Source organism: Bufo bufo, chromosome 2, assembly GCF_905171765.1.
Source record: "Bufo bufo chromosome 2, aBufBuf1.1, whole genome shotgun sequence".
NCBI lineage: Eukaryota > Metazoa > Chordata > Amphibia > Anura > Bufonidae > Bufo > Bufo bufo.
In genome coordinates this window covers 702,696,665-702,716,765 of record NC_053390.1, presented here as the reverse complement: position 1 = coordinate 702,716,765, position 20,101 = coordinate 702,696,665, and the positions used below count along the sequence as shown (strand labels likewise).

Here is a 20,101-nt window from a genome sequence, read left to right as displayed (position 1 = left end):
TGAAATTCAGTCATTTCCCCAGCAAAAAACATGCAATTCATTTATGCTGGGCCATGCATTTTCCCCTGTATATTACGTAGTGTAAAACTACTCTAGATCAAGAGTTACAGGCCGCGATGAGTCCATTCCAGTGGAATATTCCAATATGCACATCATAATCTAATAATTGTAGATAAGACAGTCACCGTTTCCCAGTAGTATCATGCTCTTCCATTAATCTAAAAGATACACCGGATTGCAAGCTATAATGCTCAGTGACAAAGAAAATTAACACAACAAAATCCACAAGGACTAATCATACAAGTTTATTAGCAACATATTAAAGAATACAAAAAGTAGTAAAATCTACCAACACAATTAAAGATATATTACAGGGAGTAGAGTAAAGGGCTTGGCCCATCCCACACATTGACGGCACACTGCTACAATACGCCACCAGTCAGATATATTAGGTGGGGTCCCAGTGGTGGGAGCTGCACCTCTCTAGAACGGGGCTCCCAAAGCAAAAAGGGGAGAGCTCCACATTCTCCATTCATTTCTATGGGAGTTCCGAAAAGAGCCAAGGGAGTGCAATCTGACGTGGGTGGCATTTCCTAGCAACGAGCCAACCCTTTAAGAACAGATTTACCCAAAATCACTGAAATTTATGCCCTGTACACCTAATAAAAACATTTTAAAAATGGGATATACTTTTACAGAGAGAATACTACAGACAAGTCAGTCCAGAGTCCATGCCAAGTAAAGAAGCAATACTAGTACCATCACTGCAGCCAAGTAACAAAAGCATTTGTCACATCTTTAGGCCTGTCAGTATGTGGAACAGAACTGTTAAGCAAGTATTTACTGGTCTTTGGAGACATTTCTTCATCACCAGAAGTAACTTTTCATTGGTTGTCATCGAAACGATTCTACAAGTCTTCAGGAGTCCTCCTGGTGTTATTGATTGAATCAAAGTCAATGACTACTTTTTTCAGCTTGGGTACAAAATTCCTTAAAATATAAAATATATAGGTTAGTTATGTGCTGAAATGTGCTTTCCATCAGTCGAATGAGAAGAGAAAGGAGGAGGGGGGGGGGGGAGGAATACATTGCTTAGACTTCATGCTCTCTCTAGAGAAGCTAATTATAGTGCCCCATGCAGAGAGAATCCTTAGAAGGGGTAGACAGAAACAAAAAGACACATGGAGTTGCTGAGGCTGTGTGTTTTTCAGCTAACGGAGATCATAAATTATCAGGAAAAGAAAAACATTTCTAAGAACCGAGCTCCAGGACTTTGTTTCATTGCTAAAGTTTTTTTTCCCTTTGTGCAAAACGCCCTGCCCCTTCCCCATTCTCTTTGCTGAAGTTAAATTAAAAGGGTTTCTCCGGGAATTTAAAAAAACTTATTTTATAATAAATATATTCACAAATACCTTTCATTACTTAGAATGGCTTGTTTTGTCTAGTGAGCAGTCATTAGGAGAAATAAAATGGCCTCCGTCCTATCAGTATACACAAAACCTGTCCTAAAATCACACAGGACGACAAGTTACTTCACCACAATGAGCCATAGAGTTGCCTCATCTTCCTCTCTGCTCGACAGGAATCATGATTCTGAATATAGGTGAATCTCTGTGGGAATGGAGAAGATGAGCAGACATGAGGAGGGTGAGATGTGGCTAATGAGCAGCAGCTCTTGTATGCAGTCTCCATTACCACAGACCCACATTACCACAGTCTGCCCTGTCCATCCTCTCTGTATATCAAAATTTATATACATTATATATTCTGGATTTTATTACCTATTCATTTACTTCTTAACCATCTATTTTTATATTTATATTTATTTATGTCATTATCAATTTAACTTTCAGTCCTCCTGATACATGTGGGAATATGTTTCCCCCGTCCCCTTCTTTTAAAATAATACATTGCCCTGTAGACCGATCTTTCCCAGTGAAGAATGGCATCTTAAGCACATTTCAACAGCACTGCAGATTGCATCATGAAGGCAGCGTGACGCCTGACCTCTCCGTCTGCCGAGCCTCTCTTCACGCCGGCCTGGAAGAGTCACGTCGCATAGCAACAAGTCTGCATCATAGGTCACACCAGCGGACCAGCGATCATGTGACCCTGGGTGACGCTGTTCCTCCTCCCTAGCGATGGGCTGGTCCGAAAAGCACTCTAAAGCGATCTTTATGTATGTCAATGACTGAAATACATTTATGTGGTGGCCTGTAAGCACAATGGGGCAGTCAATATATGTATACCTCTTAATCTATTAGTTTGTATATTTGTTGTTAGGATTCCAGTTTGGGGAGATTTTGAGGTGACGCCCACCTCCCCCCTGACCTCACTTGCATGTGACCATTTGTGTGTGCATATATATCCAGCATGTTTGTCCATTTGTTATGCAATATTCTTCACCTGATGAAGGGGATTCTTTCCCCGAAACGCGTAGTGTGGTTGCAATAAATACTTTTTGAAGATACATCACCCAGAATTGGTTGGTTCCTTGCGCCGAGGGATGCTCCTTTTTCACTTCATTCCAATCCTCTGTGTGGGCCCTGGCACGCTCATCTGAGGACACCTTCATCCGTGGCTGCATACCTACCTTTACATTGGGAATTGAATTTATCTCCGACGCGTCTACAGTAGCGTTGTGCCTATAATTGCACAACCCTATAAGTTGAGCCTCCTAAATTGGAGTACATTTCAAATTCCCAAACGTTTTTACCCTATGGTGCGCCCTGTTTTTCTGTCTATACAGTAAACAACCTGCCTTTACACATCCTCTCTGTAAGTCATGTCTGCCCATGAACTAAATTCCCCAGAGTCAGCTAAAGTTCTTATCTGTATTCAGGATCATAATCCCCGACAAGTAGGAGAGGAGGATGAGGCAGCTCTTTACCTCAGTGTTGTAAATTAACTTGTCCTCATGTGTGATCAGGACAGGTTTTGTATGAACTAAATGGGACAACGGCCATTTTGTTTCCCCTGATTGCTCCCCAGACAAAACGAGCCATTATAACTAATTATAGGAATTTAGGAATATATTTATAATAAAGTAATATTTAACCATTTACATTTTCTTAATTCTCGGAGAACCCCTTTAAGTATACTTGTGTTAAAAAAATTAAAAAAAAAGTTGGCTTTCGTTGTCAGGGAAACTGCTATAATTTTTCAATGCAATAAACTGATTGTCTGATCTGTTCTTACGTATCCCCAGGGGCTTAACGATCGGTCGTAGAGGGTACGACCACGACCGGCAGAGGGAGAGGGCCCACTGCACTTAAATGTAATGGGAGCGCTCAGACGGGGCCCAGCATGAAGTACAGTGACAATGCCAGGCCCCATCAGAGCGCTCTTAAAACATGTACAATGGGGGTTGCAGAGGTGGTGGGGGCCCCCCCATGTGCTCACCCGGCAGTTCTCGTCACTGCCGGGGGGGGGGGCTCGTCTCCAGAGTGAAGCAGGGAGCTGTCTCCGCTCCCTGCTTCACTTTACTTCTGACCTCCGGCGCTCCCCCTGCACATGGCACTGCTGGCTGTGGGAGGAGCGCTGAAGGCCCGGGAATTGGCCTTCAGCACAGCCAGGAGCGCATCAGGGAAGAGGGCAAGTATGCGTTTGTTTTTTCCCCAAAGAGCTGCAGACTGGAAGCAAAAGGGGGGCACATCTACTGTGAGGGGGCACAATCTGACAACTACTGTGATGGGGCACATATCTGGGCATTTCTACAGTGAGGGGCACAAAACTAGGCATAACTATTTTGAAGGGACCACAAGGTGGGCTTAATTACGGTGAGGGGCCACAATGTGGGCATTAGTACTGTGGGGTGGCACTTAGGGGAAATGTCCTAGATTACCCTGCTATACATTGGCATGGCTCAGTCTTACAGGCCAGCACAGCGCCCCCTGCTGGTGATTTCACAGAGGCAGTTACCATCCCTTCCTTTAGGTGATTATTATTTTTTTCCTTTATCACTACAGGGACCTTGTTCTGGATCCGGTGGACATCACACCAACACCCTGGATGAGGTAGGACCAGATCTTATTAGTTAGGACTAGGTGAGTGTAGCCTTGCATTGGGCTTAGTGTAAAAATAAAATCAAAACATTTAAAATGTATTGTTTTTTTTGTTGGGGTGCCACGATCCAAGTTTGCACTGGGGCCCATAACACTCTAGTTACACCACTGCGTATCTCCTCTATAAACGATCAAACACACAGTAAATAGCTCAGTTCAAGCCCTTTGACAAGGGCAGATAATTCATAAGGACGCTCATTTCTGATCATGGGCTCCTGTAAGCATGGCAGCGATCAGCCAACAAACAAGCAAATGTCATCAGCTGAAGCAAGCATTTTTTTACATAGTCTTTAGGTCACTATTGTCGGCAGCACACTCCCCAATGACACAAATGTGCTGCCGACAACGAATAAACTATATGGGAACTGAAGGATCATATTAACGATGGCACATTTAACATGCAGTTTGCAGCAGCCCAATCTGGTCTGAAACTGGCCTGTGTACAAGGCCCCTTAGGGTCTATTCGTATCTCATTTGTACACATCATTGGTATACTTCAGGGGTATTTCCCAATGCAAGGCTCCAAAATCTCTATAAGTATACAGCGTGGTATGCCTACACAGTGGAATATATCATAGCCTTCCATCAGAGATATACATTAATTAATGGAATGTGAGCAAGATTAGGGATTTTTATTATTTATTTATTTTTAAATAGGGGTCAAAAAGAAATCTGGATTTTGCACTGTGCTGAATTGTAAACTTTTCAATAAAATGAGAAATTTGGAAAAAAAGTAGAATTTCTCTACATATTCCTCCTGTCACCAGACTAATCCTTCAGCGTTTACAGGATTAGGCTGAATGCACACGGCCGTCAGCGGTCCGTGGTATCCCGGCCTGGCATCCTGCTGACAGCAGGAGCGCACGGAGTTATTGGTTGCTATGACGCCGTGCGCTTCATGCCGCCGCTGCACTACAGTAATACACTCGTATAGATCATACGAGTGTATTACTGTAGTGCAGCGGCGGCATGAAGCGCACAGCGTCATAGCAACCAATAACTATGTGCGCTCCTGCTGTCAGCAGCAGTAATTTTACCACATGACAGGAGGCTTCATATTTTTGCATATAACTCTCTTTACTTACTCCACATAGCAGTAAAGAAACAGTTAAAACGGTAACCAATCAAAATGCAATAGGAGGTATCGTATGTCCAGCCGTGAAACTCCTCCTCCTCTTTCTTTACTGCTCCATCAAGCAGACAGGTCAGAGTTTCCAGCTCTTCCCTTTATGGTGTGATGGGATATGTATTTTTCATTTGGGGTTTCGTCTTCTAACCTATGTTGTAGTGTATAAGGTCTACTACCCTATTTGGGGGGGGGGGGTTTGTTTCTCCTGTGAAGTGTTTTTTCCTCGGCAGGGTCTCCCGTTCCTGTTGGCCGCCTCTCCCCACCCTACCCCACCCCCCCACCATTGTCTCGCACGCTTCTCGGCGGGGTTTTCGGTTCGGTCCGCCGCTCATTCTCGGCGGATCACTCACCTTCCTTTCCCTGGGGTAACGTTCACCCCGTCTGCTGACATTACTTCGCGGTCTCTCACCGTGTTCTCCACTGGCGCTCGCGGGATTTCCTCTCCTTCAGGCGTCTGCGGCGGCCATCGCGATCTCGTATCGCGAGATCTGAGGCTGCCATCTTGGATAGCCTGGTCTCCGTTTGTGCCGCGCTCGGCTCTGTTGTCTCGGACCGGATAAGCCTGTCAGGCGATCAGGCAGGGGTCTCCAGGTCAGTGGCCATTTGTCCAGGCCTCGACACTGTAGGGTTCGTTCCCTGCGCTTCGGGGTGACGCCCCTAACTTGCTGCTGCTGCAGAGGTGTGCGAGTCATACATCCTCTATCCCTGGGTGCTGCCCGGCGGCCAAAAATCCCAATATACCCTGCTGGGGTTATAGGTACTGCTGGTACCGTCTCTATATATACACCGACCCCTAGGCAACCTGCCCTGTGCCAAGTGTGCTGTTGGACAATGGACCAGAACGCTGCACATCTTCAGGCCATGATTAATGAGGCCATTGCTACCTCGATGGAGAAGGCTTTCTCCAGGATTATGACGGCGGCTGATGGGCCTAATGACCTTGCTGAGGTCCAGCACCAGGACTACGATTCCGAGGCTTCGGAGTCACAGGCTCGTGCCGACACTCGGCCACTAAAACGCCACTGGAAAGGCGAGAAGGAGTCCGCCAACCCGGACAGGGGCAAGGCCCCCGCTAAGCGAGACAAACCAACTCCTCCCGCCCCCTCGCCTGGGCACCACTACTCCTCGGACGAGGAGGATAAGCTATCTCCCTCCATGAATATAGTGGACTCGTGGCAGGCCGCGGACTCCGACACTCGGAGGACGCATGGGGCTCGGATGACGGGGCATTCTCCGGTGACCGAGGGGGCACCTTTCTCGAAAACGTCCAGCTACCTGACGACCCGGCACCACCGCTGGAGGATGGGGAAGCCATTCTGGACCCCTCCGGCCAACGTCTTTTCGACCCAAGAAACATTCGTCACCCACGTTCAGGGGACTGGACGCCTCCGCATCACCTCGCAAGGTTTATGCATCTATGGCTGCGCAAGCCTATGGACAAGACGGTACGCAACCGTTTGCGCTCTGAGTGCCCTCGCCCTTCACTACCCGACTTCGTGGCGCAGACTCCGGAGTTCGACCAGATCATGACCACCTTTATGTCTAGGGGTGTTCGTGACCCCCGCAAAGGGGTTGAGAGGGCATTCCATGGCGTACAAGATAAATTGCTGGACTCCATCGGCCCACTTTCCCGCATCTTGTACTTAGCGGATGATGCCTTAGCGCGATCGGAGGAGTTCGACGCTAATATGGTTCGTGAATGGGCTCACGACAGAGAATGGGCACAACGGTGCTTCCGTTTTGTGGGCAACGCCAACGTAGCCCTCTCTTCTGAGAGGAGGAAGGCAGCATTACTCCGTCTGGACGGAAAATTGGTGGAATTGGGCACCAAAGAACTAGGGCCACTGGCACAGGGCAAACTCTTCGGTGAGGCGTTTCTGAAGGAGCTCAACAGACATGTGAATGTCTTTACGTCGCTTAACAAAGCGCAGACCTCCATGAATCGGGTCTTCCGGGGTAACCCCCAGAGGGGTGTTTTTGGAAGGGCTGGCCGCCACAGGGGCCGTGCAGCCAGCCGATTCTGGCCTTCTGGCCCCAGTACTCAGAGACCTCAACCGTTCTACCCAGAAGCGGGCTATAGACAGCCTTTCTCCTTCACCAGAGGAGCCGACAGAGGTCGTGGATCACATGCCCGGGGCAGGGCTCGCTTCAACTCCACCGGTAAGTCGTCATGTGATGCATGTACCCCTTCCCACTCATACAGCAGGTCGTATTTCCCTTTGTTTTCAGAACTGGGCAGCTATCTCGTCGGACGCATGGATCCTCCAGACGGTGCAGGGCTACGTCATAGACTTCGTGGACCTCCCGGACCAGTCGATCCAGCCGCACCCTTTCGTCTGCTCCGCAGAGGACGGCAGGTTGATCGAGAATGAGCTACTAGAGCTCCACTCCAAAGGTGCTGTGGAGCCCGCGCACGATCAGGGGGGCTTTTTCAGCAATATTTTCCTGGTAAAGAAGAAGACCGGGGACTTCAGGCCAGTCATAAATTTAAGAAGGCTCAACGCCTATGTTCGGTACAGGCACTTCAAGAGCCTGGGGATACACCTTCTGAGGGACCTCCTCCGAGACGGAGATTGGTTCACGAGACTGGACCTCAAGGACGCGTACTTGTCGGTACCTGTCCACACGACCTGCCGACGTTTCCTCAGATTCCTGTGGCAAGGCCTTCCGTGGCAGTTCACGTGCCTCCCTTTCGGCCTCAGTTCTGCCCCGTGGTGTTTCACCAAATTGCTGAAGCCTGTGGTCGCACATCTTCGTACTCGAGGGATTCGGTGCATTATATACCTGGACGACCTGCTTCTGTTTTGCGACGACAGGTCCGGACTGACTCAGCACACACGCTTTACCGTAGACTTCCTGACCTCACTGGGTTTCGTGGTGAATTTCCTGAAGTCGGAATTATTCCCAACTCAGACCGTGCAGTTCCTGGGTTTCGAGATAGACTCCAGGTCCAACACGCTACGTTTACCAGCGACAAAAATCGCTGCTATCAAGAAGGAACTACGCAGAGTCATTCGCTGCTCTTCCATCCCACTCCGTACTCTGGCTCGGATTGTAGGTCTATTGTCCGCTTCCATTCAGGCCATATTCCCGGGACCACTCCACTACAGGGCGATGCAACGTCTGAAGACCTCCTTCCTCCACCGGAATCCTTCCTACGATCAATCGATCCCGATAACGGAGGAGGTCAGGGAGGAATTCAGATGGTGGCTCGACAGCATGGAGGCTTGGAACGGCCGAGCCATCTTCGGGAGCTCTCCCGACGTCGTTCTGGAATCGGACGCCAGCCTTTGGGGCTGGGGCGCGACGGGCGAAGGCAGGTCAACAGGAGGCGCCTGGACCTCTCAGGAGAGTCTTCTCCACATCAACTGCCTGGAACTACTGGCGGGGTCGTTCGCTATCCGCAGTCTGGCGAAGGACAGGTCGCACTGCTGTATTCTCCTACGGATGGACAACGTCTCGGCGGTCCGCTATATCAACCGCCTGGGCAGAGACCGGTCCCGGCTCCTATCGGAGGTGACGAAGGAGATCTTTGACTTCTGCCTTCCCCGCAATATTTCACTCAAGGCGGAATACCTTCCGGGAGAAACGAATCTGACGGCAGACTGGTTCTCGCGTCACTGGAGGGACAGCAGCGACTGGAGACTGGATCCTCAGATCTTTCAGCGGCTCTCGTTTAGGAGGGGCCCCTTCCGACTGGATCTGTTCGCTTCCCGCAACAACAGACAGACTCCAGCCTACTTCAGCTGGCTCCCGGATCCGGAGAGCTTGGCGGTGGACGTGTTTCTCCAACAGTGGCCAGCAGAGGGAGCGTACGCCTTTCCCCCTTTCACCATGATAGCGCGGACAATTCAATACCTGAGGAATCAACGCATTTCTCTTCTACTCGTCACTCCCCTTTGGCGGGGTCAACCGTGGTTCCTGGACCTCCTGGCGCTCTCCTACATCGATCCGTTGCTCCTACCGTCTTTCCTGATGCTCCTCTCGGATCCGAAAGGGAATCCGCATCCCCTTGTACTCGAGGACCGTCTCCTTCTGGTGGCTTGGGCTCTTTCAGGGGAGCCTGGCAGACCAGCGACTTATCGCAGACGGCTAGAGACCTCATATGGGACTCCTGGGCGCCCGGAACTAGAAGATGTTACCTATCAGCTTGGGATTCCTGGTCCTCTTGGTGCAGTGAACGGGACTTCGATCCATTTACAGCACCTGTGACAGCCATCCTGAATTTTCTTTCGCATCTATTCTCTTTGGGTCGCTCCTATCGTTCTCTCAACGTGGTGCGTTCCGCTATTTCGGCGGCTCACGTTCCCTCTTTGGGGATCCCGGTCGGGAGGGATCCACTGGTTTGCCGTCTACTTAGGGGTATACGGTTGCAGAGACCACCGGGACCCAAATATTCTCATCTCTGGGATGTTGAGGTGGTTCTACAGTTTGAGAGATTGGCCGACTAATAACAACCTCTCTCTCAGACAACTGTCGGCCAAGTTGACTCTGTTACTATGCCTCGTTTCTTTCCGTCGGGTTTCGGACGTGCGGGCTTTCGACGTCGACGCCTTTTCGGTCTCTCCGGAGGGAGTTACTTTTCGGGTGTCTAGACGTACCAAATCGGACTCTACGTCAGTTTTTTATCCCTTCTTTGCCTCGGAACCGCAACTTTGTGTCGTTTCTGCCCTTCGTCGGTACGTGGAAGTCACGTCCGCACTTCGAGTCTCTGCCTCGGGACAGCTTTTGGTGTCCTACGTTAGGCCTCACGTTCCCGTCTCGACTACAACACTCGCCAGATGGATACGGTGGCTTCTGTCTCTGGCAGGGGTGGACCCCAGTTTTGGGGCGCATTCGGTTCGTGGGGCGGCTGCTTCGTCGGCCTTCTCGGCGGGCGCTTCTCTGACGGACATCCTTCATTCGGCGGACTGGTCGAGAGAGTCTACCTTCCGGACGTTCTACTTCCGCCCGAGCGCGGGAGCGGCTATGTGTCTTGTGAATCAGCGTTAAAAAATGCAAAAATATGAAGCCTCCTGTCATGTGGTAAAATTGAAGATTATGCTAGCGTTAGTGTACTTATAATCTTAATTTTAGTAATGACAGGAGGCGAGTATTTTCCCACCTCTTTTCCCACCCTTGGGGAGTACTCGCGGGTAAGTATATTGTTCCTTCCCTTGCGGGTTGGAGGTTTTGGTATGCATTGTGTTTAGCAGTCATGGTTCTTTTAACGGTGGTGTCATTTGCTGTCATTATGTGTGGGTCGTTTCTGCAAGCAGGTTCAGAACCGGTTCCTAACCCATTTCACGTTCTTTTTCAGTGTAAATCCTCGAGGTTAACGGCTCGGCTTCAGGGAGGTTTTTTCGTGTGGATCGGCCTTCGTCTCCTGGAGATCTCTGTGCGTGCAAAGGGCCTCTTGATGCCGGTTAAAGTTTATTCCGGATCTTCCTTCATACCTTGCAGCTCCAGGGGAAGGGATTCATTCGGTGGTTCGTGTTTTAAGGGACATTGACTTATGATTGTCCAGTTTTTTCTGATGTCGCTTACGAAAGAGGAGGAGGAGTTTCACGGCTGGACATACGATACCTCCTATTGCATTTTGATTGGTTACCGTTTTAACTGTTTCTTTACTGCTATGTGGAGTAAGTAAAGAGTTATATGCAAAAATACTCGCCTCCCGTCATTACTAAAATTAAGATTATAAGTACACTAACGCTAGCATAATCTTCAATTTTACAACTATGCAATACAGTCTGACAAACCTCAGTTACCATAGTACTACCACAGTATTCATGCTGGGCTTTTGTGTGGAAGCTTGGCTGTGAGCTGAATTATATCACCCCCAGACCGTGTTCACACCATAGTTAGAGCAGCGGCTAGGACCCTCTGCCGTGCTGAGTGACGTGGTGCAGTGATGGGCTCCGATATTTTCCTGACTGGAACATATTGGCGAAAGTCTCAGCTTTTAATACCTGCATTTAGGACTTCCCAGTATAGTCAGTAGCATTTCTTGTTGGTGCATTTCCTCTCTGTTTCATACCATAGTAAAAAGTATAGAAAAACATTTTGGTCTTACGTGCATTTGATCCCAGCAAGATCAAACAGGTGTCTTGAAGCTTTCATTTCTGGAGTGTCATGATACTTATCTGACATGTATATCACATCTTTAATACCTATAAAAAAATATATATATTATATATATCTCCATGCATTTCAGGAGACAAGAAACCTAAAGAACATCAGTACATTTATCACTTAAAACAAACCAGTAACTAAAAGGGGCTTAACACCTTCCTGCTGTACACAATTTTTTTTAATCTCCCAGTTTTCACATAGTGAAACTTGACTTTACATGTAGTCTTATGAGGGCTTTTTGTGCCTCTTTAAAGTGGTTCTCACTTCAGCCAGTGGCATTTATCATGTAGAGAAAGTTAATACAAGCCCCTTACTAATTATTATCCTTTGTTTGCTGGACTCATTTTTCCACCACATTATACACTGCTCGTTTCCATGGTTACAACCACCCTGCAATCCAGTGGTGGTCGTGCTTGTACAATATAAAAAAAAAATATAAAAAATAAGCATGACCACCACTGACTGATTGCAGGGTGGTCTGTAACCATGGAAACAAGAAGTGTATAATGTGATGGAAAAATGAATCCAGCCAGCAAAGGAGGCAATATGGATAACATATTAGTAAGTGCCTTGTATTAACTTTCTCTACATGATGATAAATGCTATTTGCTGAAGTGAGACAACCCCTTTAATGGCACCATTTAATGTGGGTGTATGATTTAGTGGTTCTCTCACTTTATTTTTTCTCAGTAATTCAAAAAAGTGAAACTCAGATTCATTTCATAAAGAGTGATCTATATCAAGTGCTTATTTCTTTTAATGTTGAAGATTGTGGTTTACAACCAATTAACACCGAGATGTCAGTACCTCAAAAAATTAGAACATTGTGAAAGATCAATATTGTAGACTCATGGTGTCACATTCTAATCAACACAAAACACCTGCAAAGCTTTGCTAAGCCTTTAACCCCTTAGTGACCACGCCTGTTTGGCCTTTTAGGACCAAGTGTTTTTCTTCTTTTTCATCATCGCTTTCCAAGAGCTATAACTTTATTTTTCCATCTATATAGCTTTACGAGGGCTTGTTTTTATGGAGCCATTTTGGGGTACATATAACTTTGATTAACTTATTAACTCTTTCTTGGAGGGAGATGGGGGGGGGGAATAAAAATACTGCCACTGCATTTTTACGTTATAAATTTAACGGCGTTCATTTTCCGGTATAAATAACATATCTTTATCCTCTGGGTCAGTACGATTACAGTGATACCAAATACTATATATATATATATATATATATATATATATATATATATATATTTTAAGCTTTACAGCTTTCTTTGCAATAAAGGATTTTGCATTGCCGCTTCCCATGACCCATAACTTATATGGGTGGTCACTAAGGGGGTTAAATGGCTGCTTCAGGATGCCACACAATCATGGGGAAGACTGCTGACTAGGGATGAGCGAACTTCTGTTTTCAAGTTCCGCGTACAAGGTTCAGGTTAGGGTTGTTTCGGGTATCAAATTTTCGATACTTTTGCCTGGTATCGACCTCGGTACCAGGATTTGCCTTTTTTCCCCCGATACTAGGCTTCGCTATTGCGTAGTCTAGTATCCTCGAACAATGAGTGCACTGCTCTCGGTACGCTCAGCGTTCTCCTCTGCAGAAAGGAGGCAGTCCATCTGCGCAGGAGAAGGAGGAAAGCCGAGCGAGCAGCTGTCACTGCAGACAGAGCCAACAGAGGTACATTTATCCCTTTGATCCGTTAGCCTGCGCATGAGCTACTACGATGCCGTGCCAGTAATGGGCATCGCAGGGCGCATGCCCCGGCCAAGGAAGTCAGCACGCAGGATCTCGCTGAGGGGGGAGAGAAAACAGATGGGCGGGCAGTGGAAGAGGCTGGGCGGGGATAAAAGCCGAAGAGGCAAAACTGCCTGGGCACCAACACTGTGGACACCGCCCCTGGGCACTTGCGAGTCCTCATTTACATACGCATCAAAGTTCGTTTTTGGCAGTTTTACAAGTCCACAAAAGCATATAAAAAGGTACCGTTTTAATCATCTGTGTTGCGGCTACAGCGCTATGGGAACTGTTAAAAAGGGTAAATGTGCTGACAGACTCCCTTTAATACACGAGTTTCACTTTTTGAATTGAATTACTTAAATAAATTCACTGATTATATTATGATCCATTGAGATGCACCTCTATGTACTCTACACACTTAAGCAATTTTCTGGACTATTCGGTATCCATCCTAGTGGCGGAACTGAGGATATAAATACTCCCTGCTTAAACAAGCCGTTTTTGAAGCTACCCCATCTCCTTCTTATCCACCACCTTGGGCGTTGGTGCAACAGCTCACCAATATTTGATCTGAGCCATCTGCAGAGCTATGTGAGAACTTGATTTTTTCAGGGCTGTAGTTTTTACTGGTACATACTTATTATTCCATTTTTTTTTTTTTTTTTTAAAAAGACAATTTGCCCACTTTTTCCCAGTTCTGGCATTCACTTTGCAGGATACATACATTTAAATAGATCAGACATGGTAATACCAATTATGTTTAAGTACATTTGGAAAAAGGAGTTTTACATATATAATGAAAAAAAAAAAAAGTTTTTTTAGTCCCCCTAGGAAAGTTGAACATGCAGTTGTTAGATTATTTATACTATAGAAGGAAATCATTTATTATTATTATTACTGTCAATAAAGCTTGTGAGGTCTTCCTATAAAGCCCTGCTTTAATAGAAAGAAAACAATTGCAGGCCTGGGAGACCCACAAGTCTGCCATAACAACCAATTGGGATCCCACAATTTAAGGCTGGGTTCAGACCTGAGCATATTTGATATGCACGTTTAACGCGCGTTTTTGTCCATAGTCAACGCGCGTATTACCCGCGTTTGTGTGATTAACAGCAGTGTCCTATGGCTGCAAACGCGCGACAGAACGCCCCAAAGAAGCTCAAACGCGCTGTAAAACGCTCAAGTGAGAACCAGGGCCATAGGGAAGCATTGGTTTTCATGTGTTGAGCGTTTTACAGCGCGTTTGAACGCGCTGTAAAACGCTCAAGTGTGAACCCAGCCTAACTGCTGCAGCATCTGAGGGATGAAATTATCAGAATTATGTCTGGTCGCTGCGGGCAGGTGTTTGCATTACAAGTGGAGAGACCTTTAGCGGGTGAGCCATGCCGTCTTTATTCTGCAAGTCTCTGCACTTATGCAAACTCTCAGATAACCCCTTTAAGACACTTTTTTTCCTTGACTAGTACGGCTGCTTAATCCATTTTTAAAGTTTATTTTTTACAAAAAAGTATGTCAATGGCAGGGAGTAGCTGCTCGTGAGTATTACTGCGTTCAATGTGTAATGCATTAATCGTCCTGTGGTGGCACTGCATTAGTATTGTACTGATCCTAGGTCCCAGTTGCAGCTCAGATTAGAGAGGCACCAGCATTGTGTCAGGAGACTAACAAAACGTCACTGTACAGAGTAGCAAGCTCTTTACAGCATAAGCCAAGGGGCACTTTCAGCGGCCCACAAACCGCACTTCTGGGGCTCTGCATACTGTTTTCTCAAACTAGCTGTACTGGTCGAGCGGGCAGTGAAGTAAGGAAATCTGTGCATCCTGCAATGCTCTGATCCACCACCTGCTTTGTTAACAAGGTATGTGTCTACACTGCATCACAGTGATCAAAGAGGCAATTCCCATTTGCGTTTCCCTTTAGGATAACATTGCACTCAGGTGCGCCAATTTTGTTACAGAAATTTTTCACTCTGATGAATAGAAAATATTCAACGTACTTGCCACCAAAACAACCCAGAAGAAAAGGAACACATTTTCAGTAGCAGAAATTTCTGCAAAATAAAGAAATAAAAATCTGCCGCGTGTGACTGCATATAAGGGTTAAGCTTCAGAGAGGGGAGGATTTTCCAATGGCTTTAGTTAGCGGAGAGCAGCAGCTGTGTGTAGCACATCCAAGTGTGTTCCCACTGACAATGAATGGATTCAACTTAGGGCCATTCCTGAGGACATTGCCAAGAAGGCTGGGAAAAGGCAGGGACTGCAGAGAGCGGAAATGAACATAGAAAAGTACTCCTGCAGCCGTGACTAACGGGAGAGGGAAGAGCGGACACGTACCGCCAGCATTCCCCTGTGTTATGGCTCCATCCTGTTCTAATGGGCACAGCGGAAGTGTCTAGTCAATCATGGCACACGTTTTCTGCAAACTCCTGCCTAACCTATACTATTATGGCATGGATCATGTCTCTTCTCAAGTAATCTATAAATCAGAATGCTATGTAGAATATAATAAAAATAAATAAACAAAATCACTTACCTGCCTGAATGATGAGCTTAGCGCATTCATTACATGGAAATAGAGCTACGTACATGGTACAGCCTTTGACATCAGCAGAGTTTTTGTTCATAATGGCATTCAGTTCTGCATGACAAACTTAAGAGGGAAAGAAAGTTACTATACAGTTAAGTAGACCAGATGGAATAATAAAAAAAAAAAAAAAAAAAAAATCTATATCAATCTAAATATATATATATATATATATATTCTATATCTATCTCTATAGAAAATTAAAGACACCGCGGCACATCCGTTTGGTGAGGAAAAAGTGGAATCCTTTATTCACCTATGCGACGTTTCGGTCCGCTTACTGGGACCATTCTCAAGCAATACAGCATTGATGCAGTCATAATCGATTAACATACATAAGTGACAATTGACAAAACATACAAAAAAACTGAGTGTCTGATACAGGTCATAAAAATAAAAGTGACAAGCCCGGAAGATAACTAAAGTCAAAGCCGTGATTAGTATATGCAAAGCTTCCAGGTATACATATTCATTAATATTACAGTAAATTGCAAAAGTGACAATCAACAGTGAATCATTATCACCTGTACATGTGTAAAGATAACAGGACCGAGCGTTGAGTCAGGCATGCTCAATGGTGGGAGGATACACTGTTGCGAGTTGCACCGCATGGATACGGCGTCCCGGAACTGCAGCTGCGCATGTCCGTGACGTCACTGTAAACGACTCACGTGATCTCTCAGTGAAGCGTCATATGACAAGCAGCATAACACGTCGCTGTCATGAGAAAAGGTGTAGATACATGCGTCCTAACAGAAAATTCTGAAGATAATAAAGTAATTCAAGGATAGAACACCCAGGGTATAGTGTGTGTATAATTTTTTTTTATAAAAGTTAACCACTTGCTGACCTCAGAGACCACAGCTGCACAATTAGCATGCAGCGAGTCAGTGACTGCAGGGCTCCCCATAGAGAAGGAAAGTCTTTTGTTTTTACCATCTTTACCTTCCCGATTGCTACATACACAGTGCTTAAAGAGGACCTTTCACCTAAAAATGAAAGTTAAACTAAAGATATAGCCTTACTTACATGCCCCCAGTATTGCTTATTCAGTCAGTAATTAATTTTTCAATCAGTGTCCCCGTTTGTCCGCGCTGCCCCCCGGAATATTTGCCGCCTTGAATGTTAATGAGCCATTCGGCATAACTGGGCGGGCCTTCAAAAGTTCTCCCGGGCGTGTCATTCTTCTCCCTGGCACAGAGCGCATCCAATCAGCGCGCTCCGCTCTTAGCCAGAGAGAAGACGCTCCAGTTCTCGTGAGATGGATGAAATTGCTCCAGTTCTCGCGAATCCCGCGAGAACTGGAGCGTCTTCTCCCTGGCTAAGAGCGGAGCGCGCTGATTGGATGCGCTCCATGCCAGGGAGAAGAATGACACGCCCGGGAGAACTTTTGATGGCCCGCCCAGTTGAGCCGAACGGCTCATTAGCATAAAAGGTGGCAAATATTCTGGGGGGCAGCGCGGACAAACGGGGGCACTGATTGAAAAATGAATGACTGAATAAGCAATACCGGGGGCATGTAAGTTAAACTAAAGATATAGCCTTACTTACATGCCCCCGGTATTGCTTATTCAGTCATTTATTTTTCAATCAGTGCCCCCGTTTGTCCGCGCTGCCCCCCAGAATATTTGCCACCTTTTATGCTAATGAGCCGTTCGGCTCAACTGGGCGGGCCATCAAAAGTTCTCCCGGGCGTGTCATTCTTCTCCCTGGCATGGAGCGCATCCAATCAGCGCGCTCCGCTCTTAGCCAGGGAGAAGACGCTCCAGCTCTCGCGGGATTCGCTAGAACTGGAGCAATTTCATCCATCTCACGAGAACTGGAGCGTCTTCTCTCTGGCTAAGAGCGGAGCGCGCTGATTAGATGCGCTCTGTGCCAGGGAGAAGAATGACACGCCCGGGAGAACTTTTGAAGGCCCGCCCAGTTATGCCGAATGGCTCATTAACATTCAAGGCGGCAAATATTCTGGGGGGCAGCGCGGACAAACGGGGGCACTGATTGAAAAATGAATGACTGAATAAGCAATACCGGGGGCATGTAAGTAAGGCTATATCTTTAGTTTAACTTTCATTTTCAGGTGAAAGGTCCTCTTTAATGTGCACGGTGTATACTGATCAGTGAAGCTGCATCATGCATTCTGCTTCGGTCCCAGGAGCCGAGTGACTGCGCAAGTTGCTGGGTCTAAGCAAATCCAAATCAGCTCTGCATTGAGGTTTATACTGATGTACAACCTCTCTCGGGGGCTGTATTCTCCCTGTAAAGGGGTTACTATGTCAGCCCCAGTTAAATCATTAAAAATAAATAAAAAACTGATATGTCAGACATGGGAGAAACGTCCTATTGCTTCAGTGGCTGAGCTCACAATGGCATCTGTACATCAGCCCTAGAATACAACCTGATACACTTATATGATATCCTCACTCCTGTTTGGCTGTCAGGTTGACTGCAAACCATTGTAGGCAAGCCCACCAGCCGGGATCCCTCACTAGTGTACTGAATTTTAAATGTTCCATTTTGCAGGATTCATCCATGAAGTCCTCTGTGAAATTCATGATCAATCAAGTGAGATTTTGATCTTTCTCCTGAACACAATTGGAGCCCTGTGTGGAGATATAGGATGCCGGCTTATGTGTGGTTTCACTGAAAGAGCTACATTTGGACAGCAGTGTCAGCCACTGTCCATTGTTTTAGGTGGCATCTGTACTCTGCAAGCTTTGTTACTGTTTAGAGCAGCATGTTGCTTTATTCTACCCAAATCACTGACTGCTATGCCAGTTCTGGCTCCCTGTCAAGGAACATCACTAGGTACAGGTAAAAAAAAAACAAAGTCTCATTACAGGCTACACACTGAATGGCCAAATGGAAAAAAGGCATGATTGTAAGTAGACCATTGCTATTCTAGACAGGGAAAAACGATCAAAGTGCATCTTTCGAACCTGTAATAATGACAACAGTGCACCACATTCTCCCCTCACATACAATTCTAACGAAAGATTGCCTTTAGGCCTCTTTCACACTACAGTATGTCCATTTCAGTGTTTTGCGTTCCGTTTTTAACGGATCCGTTGTGTTTCCGTTCCGTTTTTCCGTATGGCATATACAGTATACAGTAATTACATTGAAAAAATTGGGCTGGCCATAACATTTTCAATAGATGGTTCAGAAAAAACGGAACGGAAACGGATGCATTTCCGTATGTGTGCCGTTTTTTTTGCAGACCCATTGACTTTAATGGAGCCACGGAACGTGATTTGCGGCCAAATATAGGACATGTTCTATCTTTCAACGGAACAACGGAAATACGGAAACGGAATGCATACGGAACACATTCCGTTTTTTTTCCCAGACATAATATATATATATATATATATATATATATACTTACTAACAAAAGAGAACCGGTACTATATGATACCCAATAAAATTAATTCTTTATTATGACATAAAAACATACAGACAAATACATATTTGTAGAGACCATACAGAGTGCCTACAGGGGCAGTCCACAATAACACCACTACCAACTGGTAATAAATCACTGCTGAGCCCACAATCTCTGTGTGGGAGTACTGTGTATAGTGTATCTAGACCAGCATATAATATAAAAGCTGCCTCTAGCTATAAATACATCTGGCATGGATATGCCAAGGGCATAGATGACATCCATATGGTCTGACCTGTGCAGTATAAGCAATTCTGCGCATCACAATGATGCTACAATGTGTGCATTGAAGCGGTCAGAATCTCCTTCTTACCCGATATCCAGCAGTGTGTGTGTGGGCTGTCTCTGTCTGGCGTAGTCCTCGACGCATGTTTCGCTAATGCTCCTTTTTATGTCATAATAGAGAATTAATTTTATTGGGTATCATATAGTACCGGTTCTCTTTTGTTGGTATATATATACAGTGGGGGAAATAATTATTTGACCCCTCACTGATTTTGTAAGTTTGTCCAATGACAAAGAAATGAAAAGTCTCAGAACAGTATCATTTCAATGGTAGGTTTATTGTAACAGTGGCAGATAGCACATCAAAAGGAAAATCGAAAAAATAACTTTAAATAAAAGATAGCAACTGATTTGCATTTCATTGAGTGAAATAAGTATTTGAACCCCTACCAACCATTAAGAGTTCTGGCTCCCACAGAGTGGTTAGACACTTCTACTCAATTAGTCACCCTCATTAAGGACACCTGTCTTAACTAGTCACCTGTATAAAAGACACCTGTCCACAGAATCAATCAATCAAGCAGACTCCAAACTCTCCAACATGGGAAAGACCAAAGAGCTGTCCAAGGATGTCAGAGACAAAATTGTAGACCTGCACAAGGCTGGAATGGGCTACAAAACCATTAGCAAGAAGCTGGGAGAGAAGGTGACAACTGTTGGTGCGATTGTTCGAAAATGGAAGGAGCACAAAATGACCATCAATCGACCTCGCTCTGGGGCTCCACGCAAGATCTCACC

General features: G+C 46.0%; 1 protein-coding gene across 2 annotated transcripts in view; it reads right to left on the bottom strand.

The window, feature by feature from the left end:
* Positions 1-469: 469 nt before the first annotated feature.
* Positions 470-20,101, bottom strand: part of LOC120991759 (deoxycytidylate deaminase-like) — a 40,685-nt gene continuing 21,053 nt past the window's right edge. For both annotated transcript variants that reach the window (XM_040420534.1, XM_040420535.1), the window contains exons 4-6: positions 15,586-15,702; positions 11,249-11,345; positions 470-990 (exon numbers count right to left, since the gene is read on the bottom strand). In XM_040420534.1, the coding sequence (XP_040276468.1) occupies positions 909-990; positions 11,249-11,345; positions 15,586-15,702 (296 nt within the window). In that variant the 3' untranslated portion in view covers positions 470-908. The remainder of the gene's footprint in view (positions 991-11,248; positions 11,346-15,585; positions 15,703-20,101) is intronic.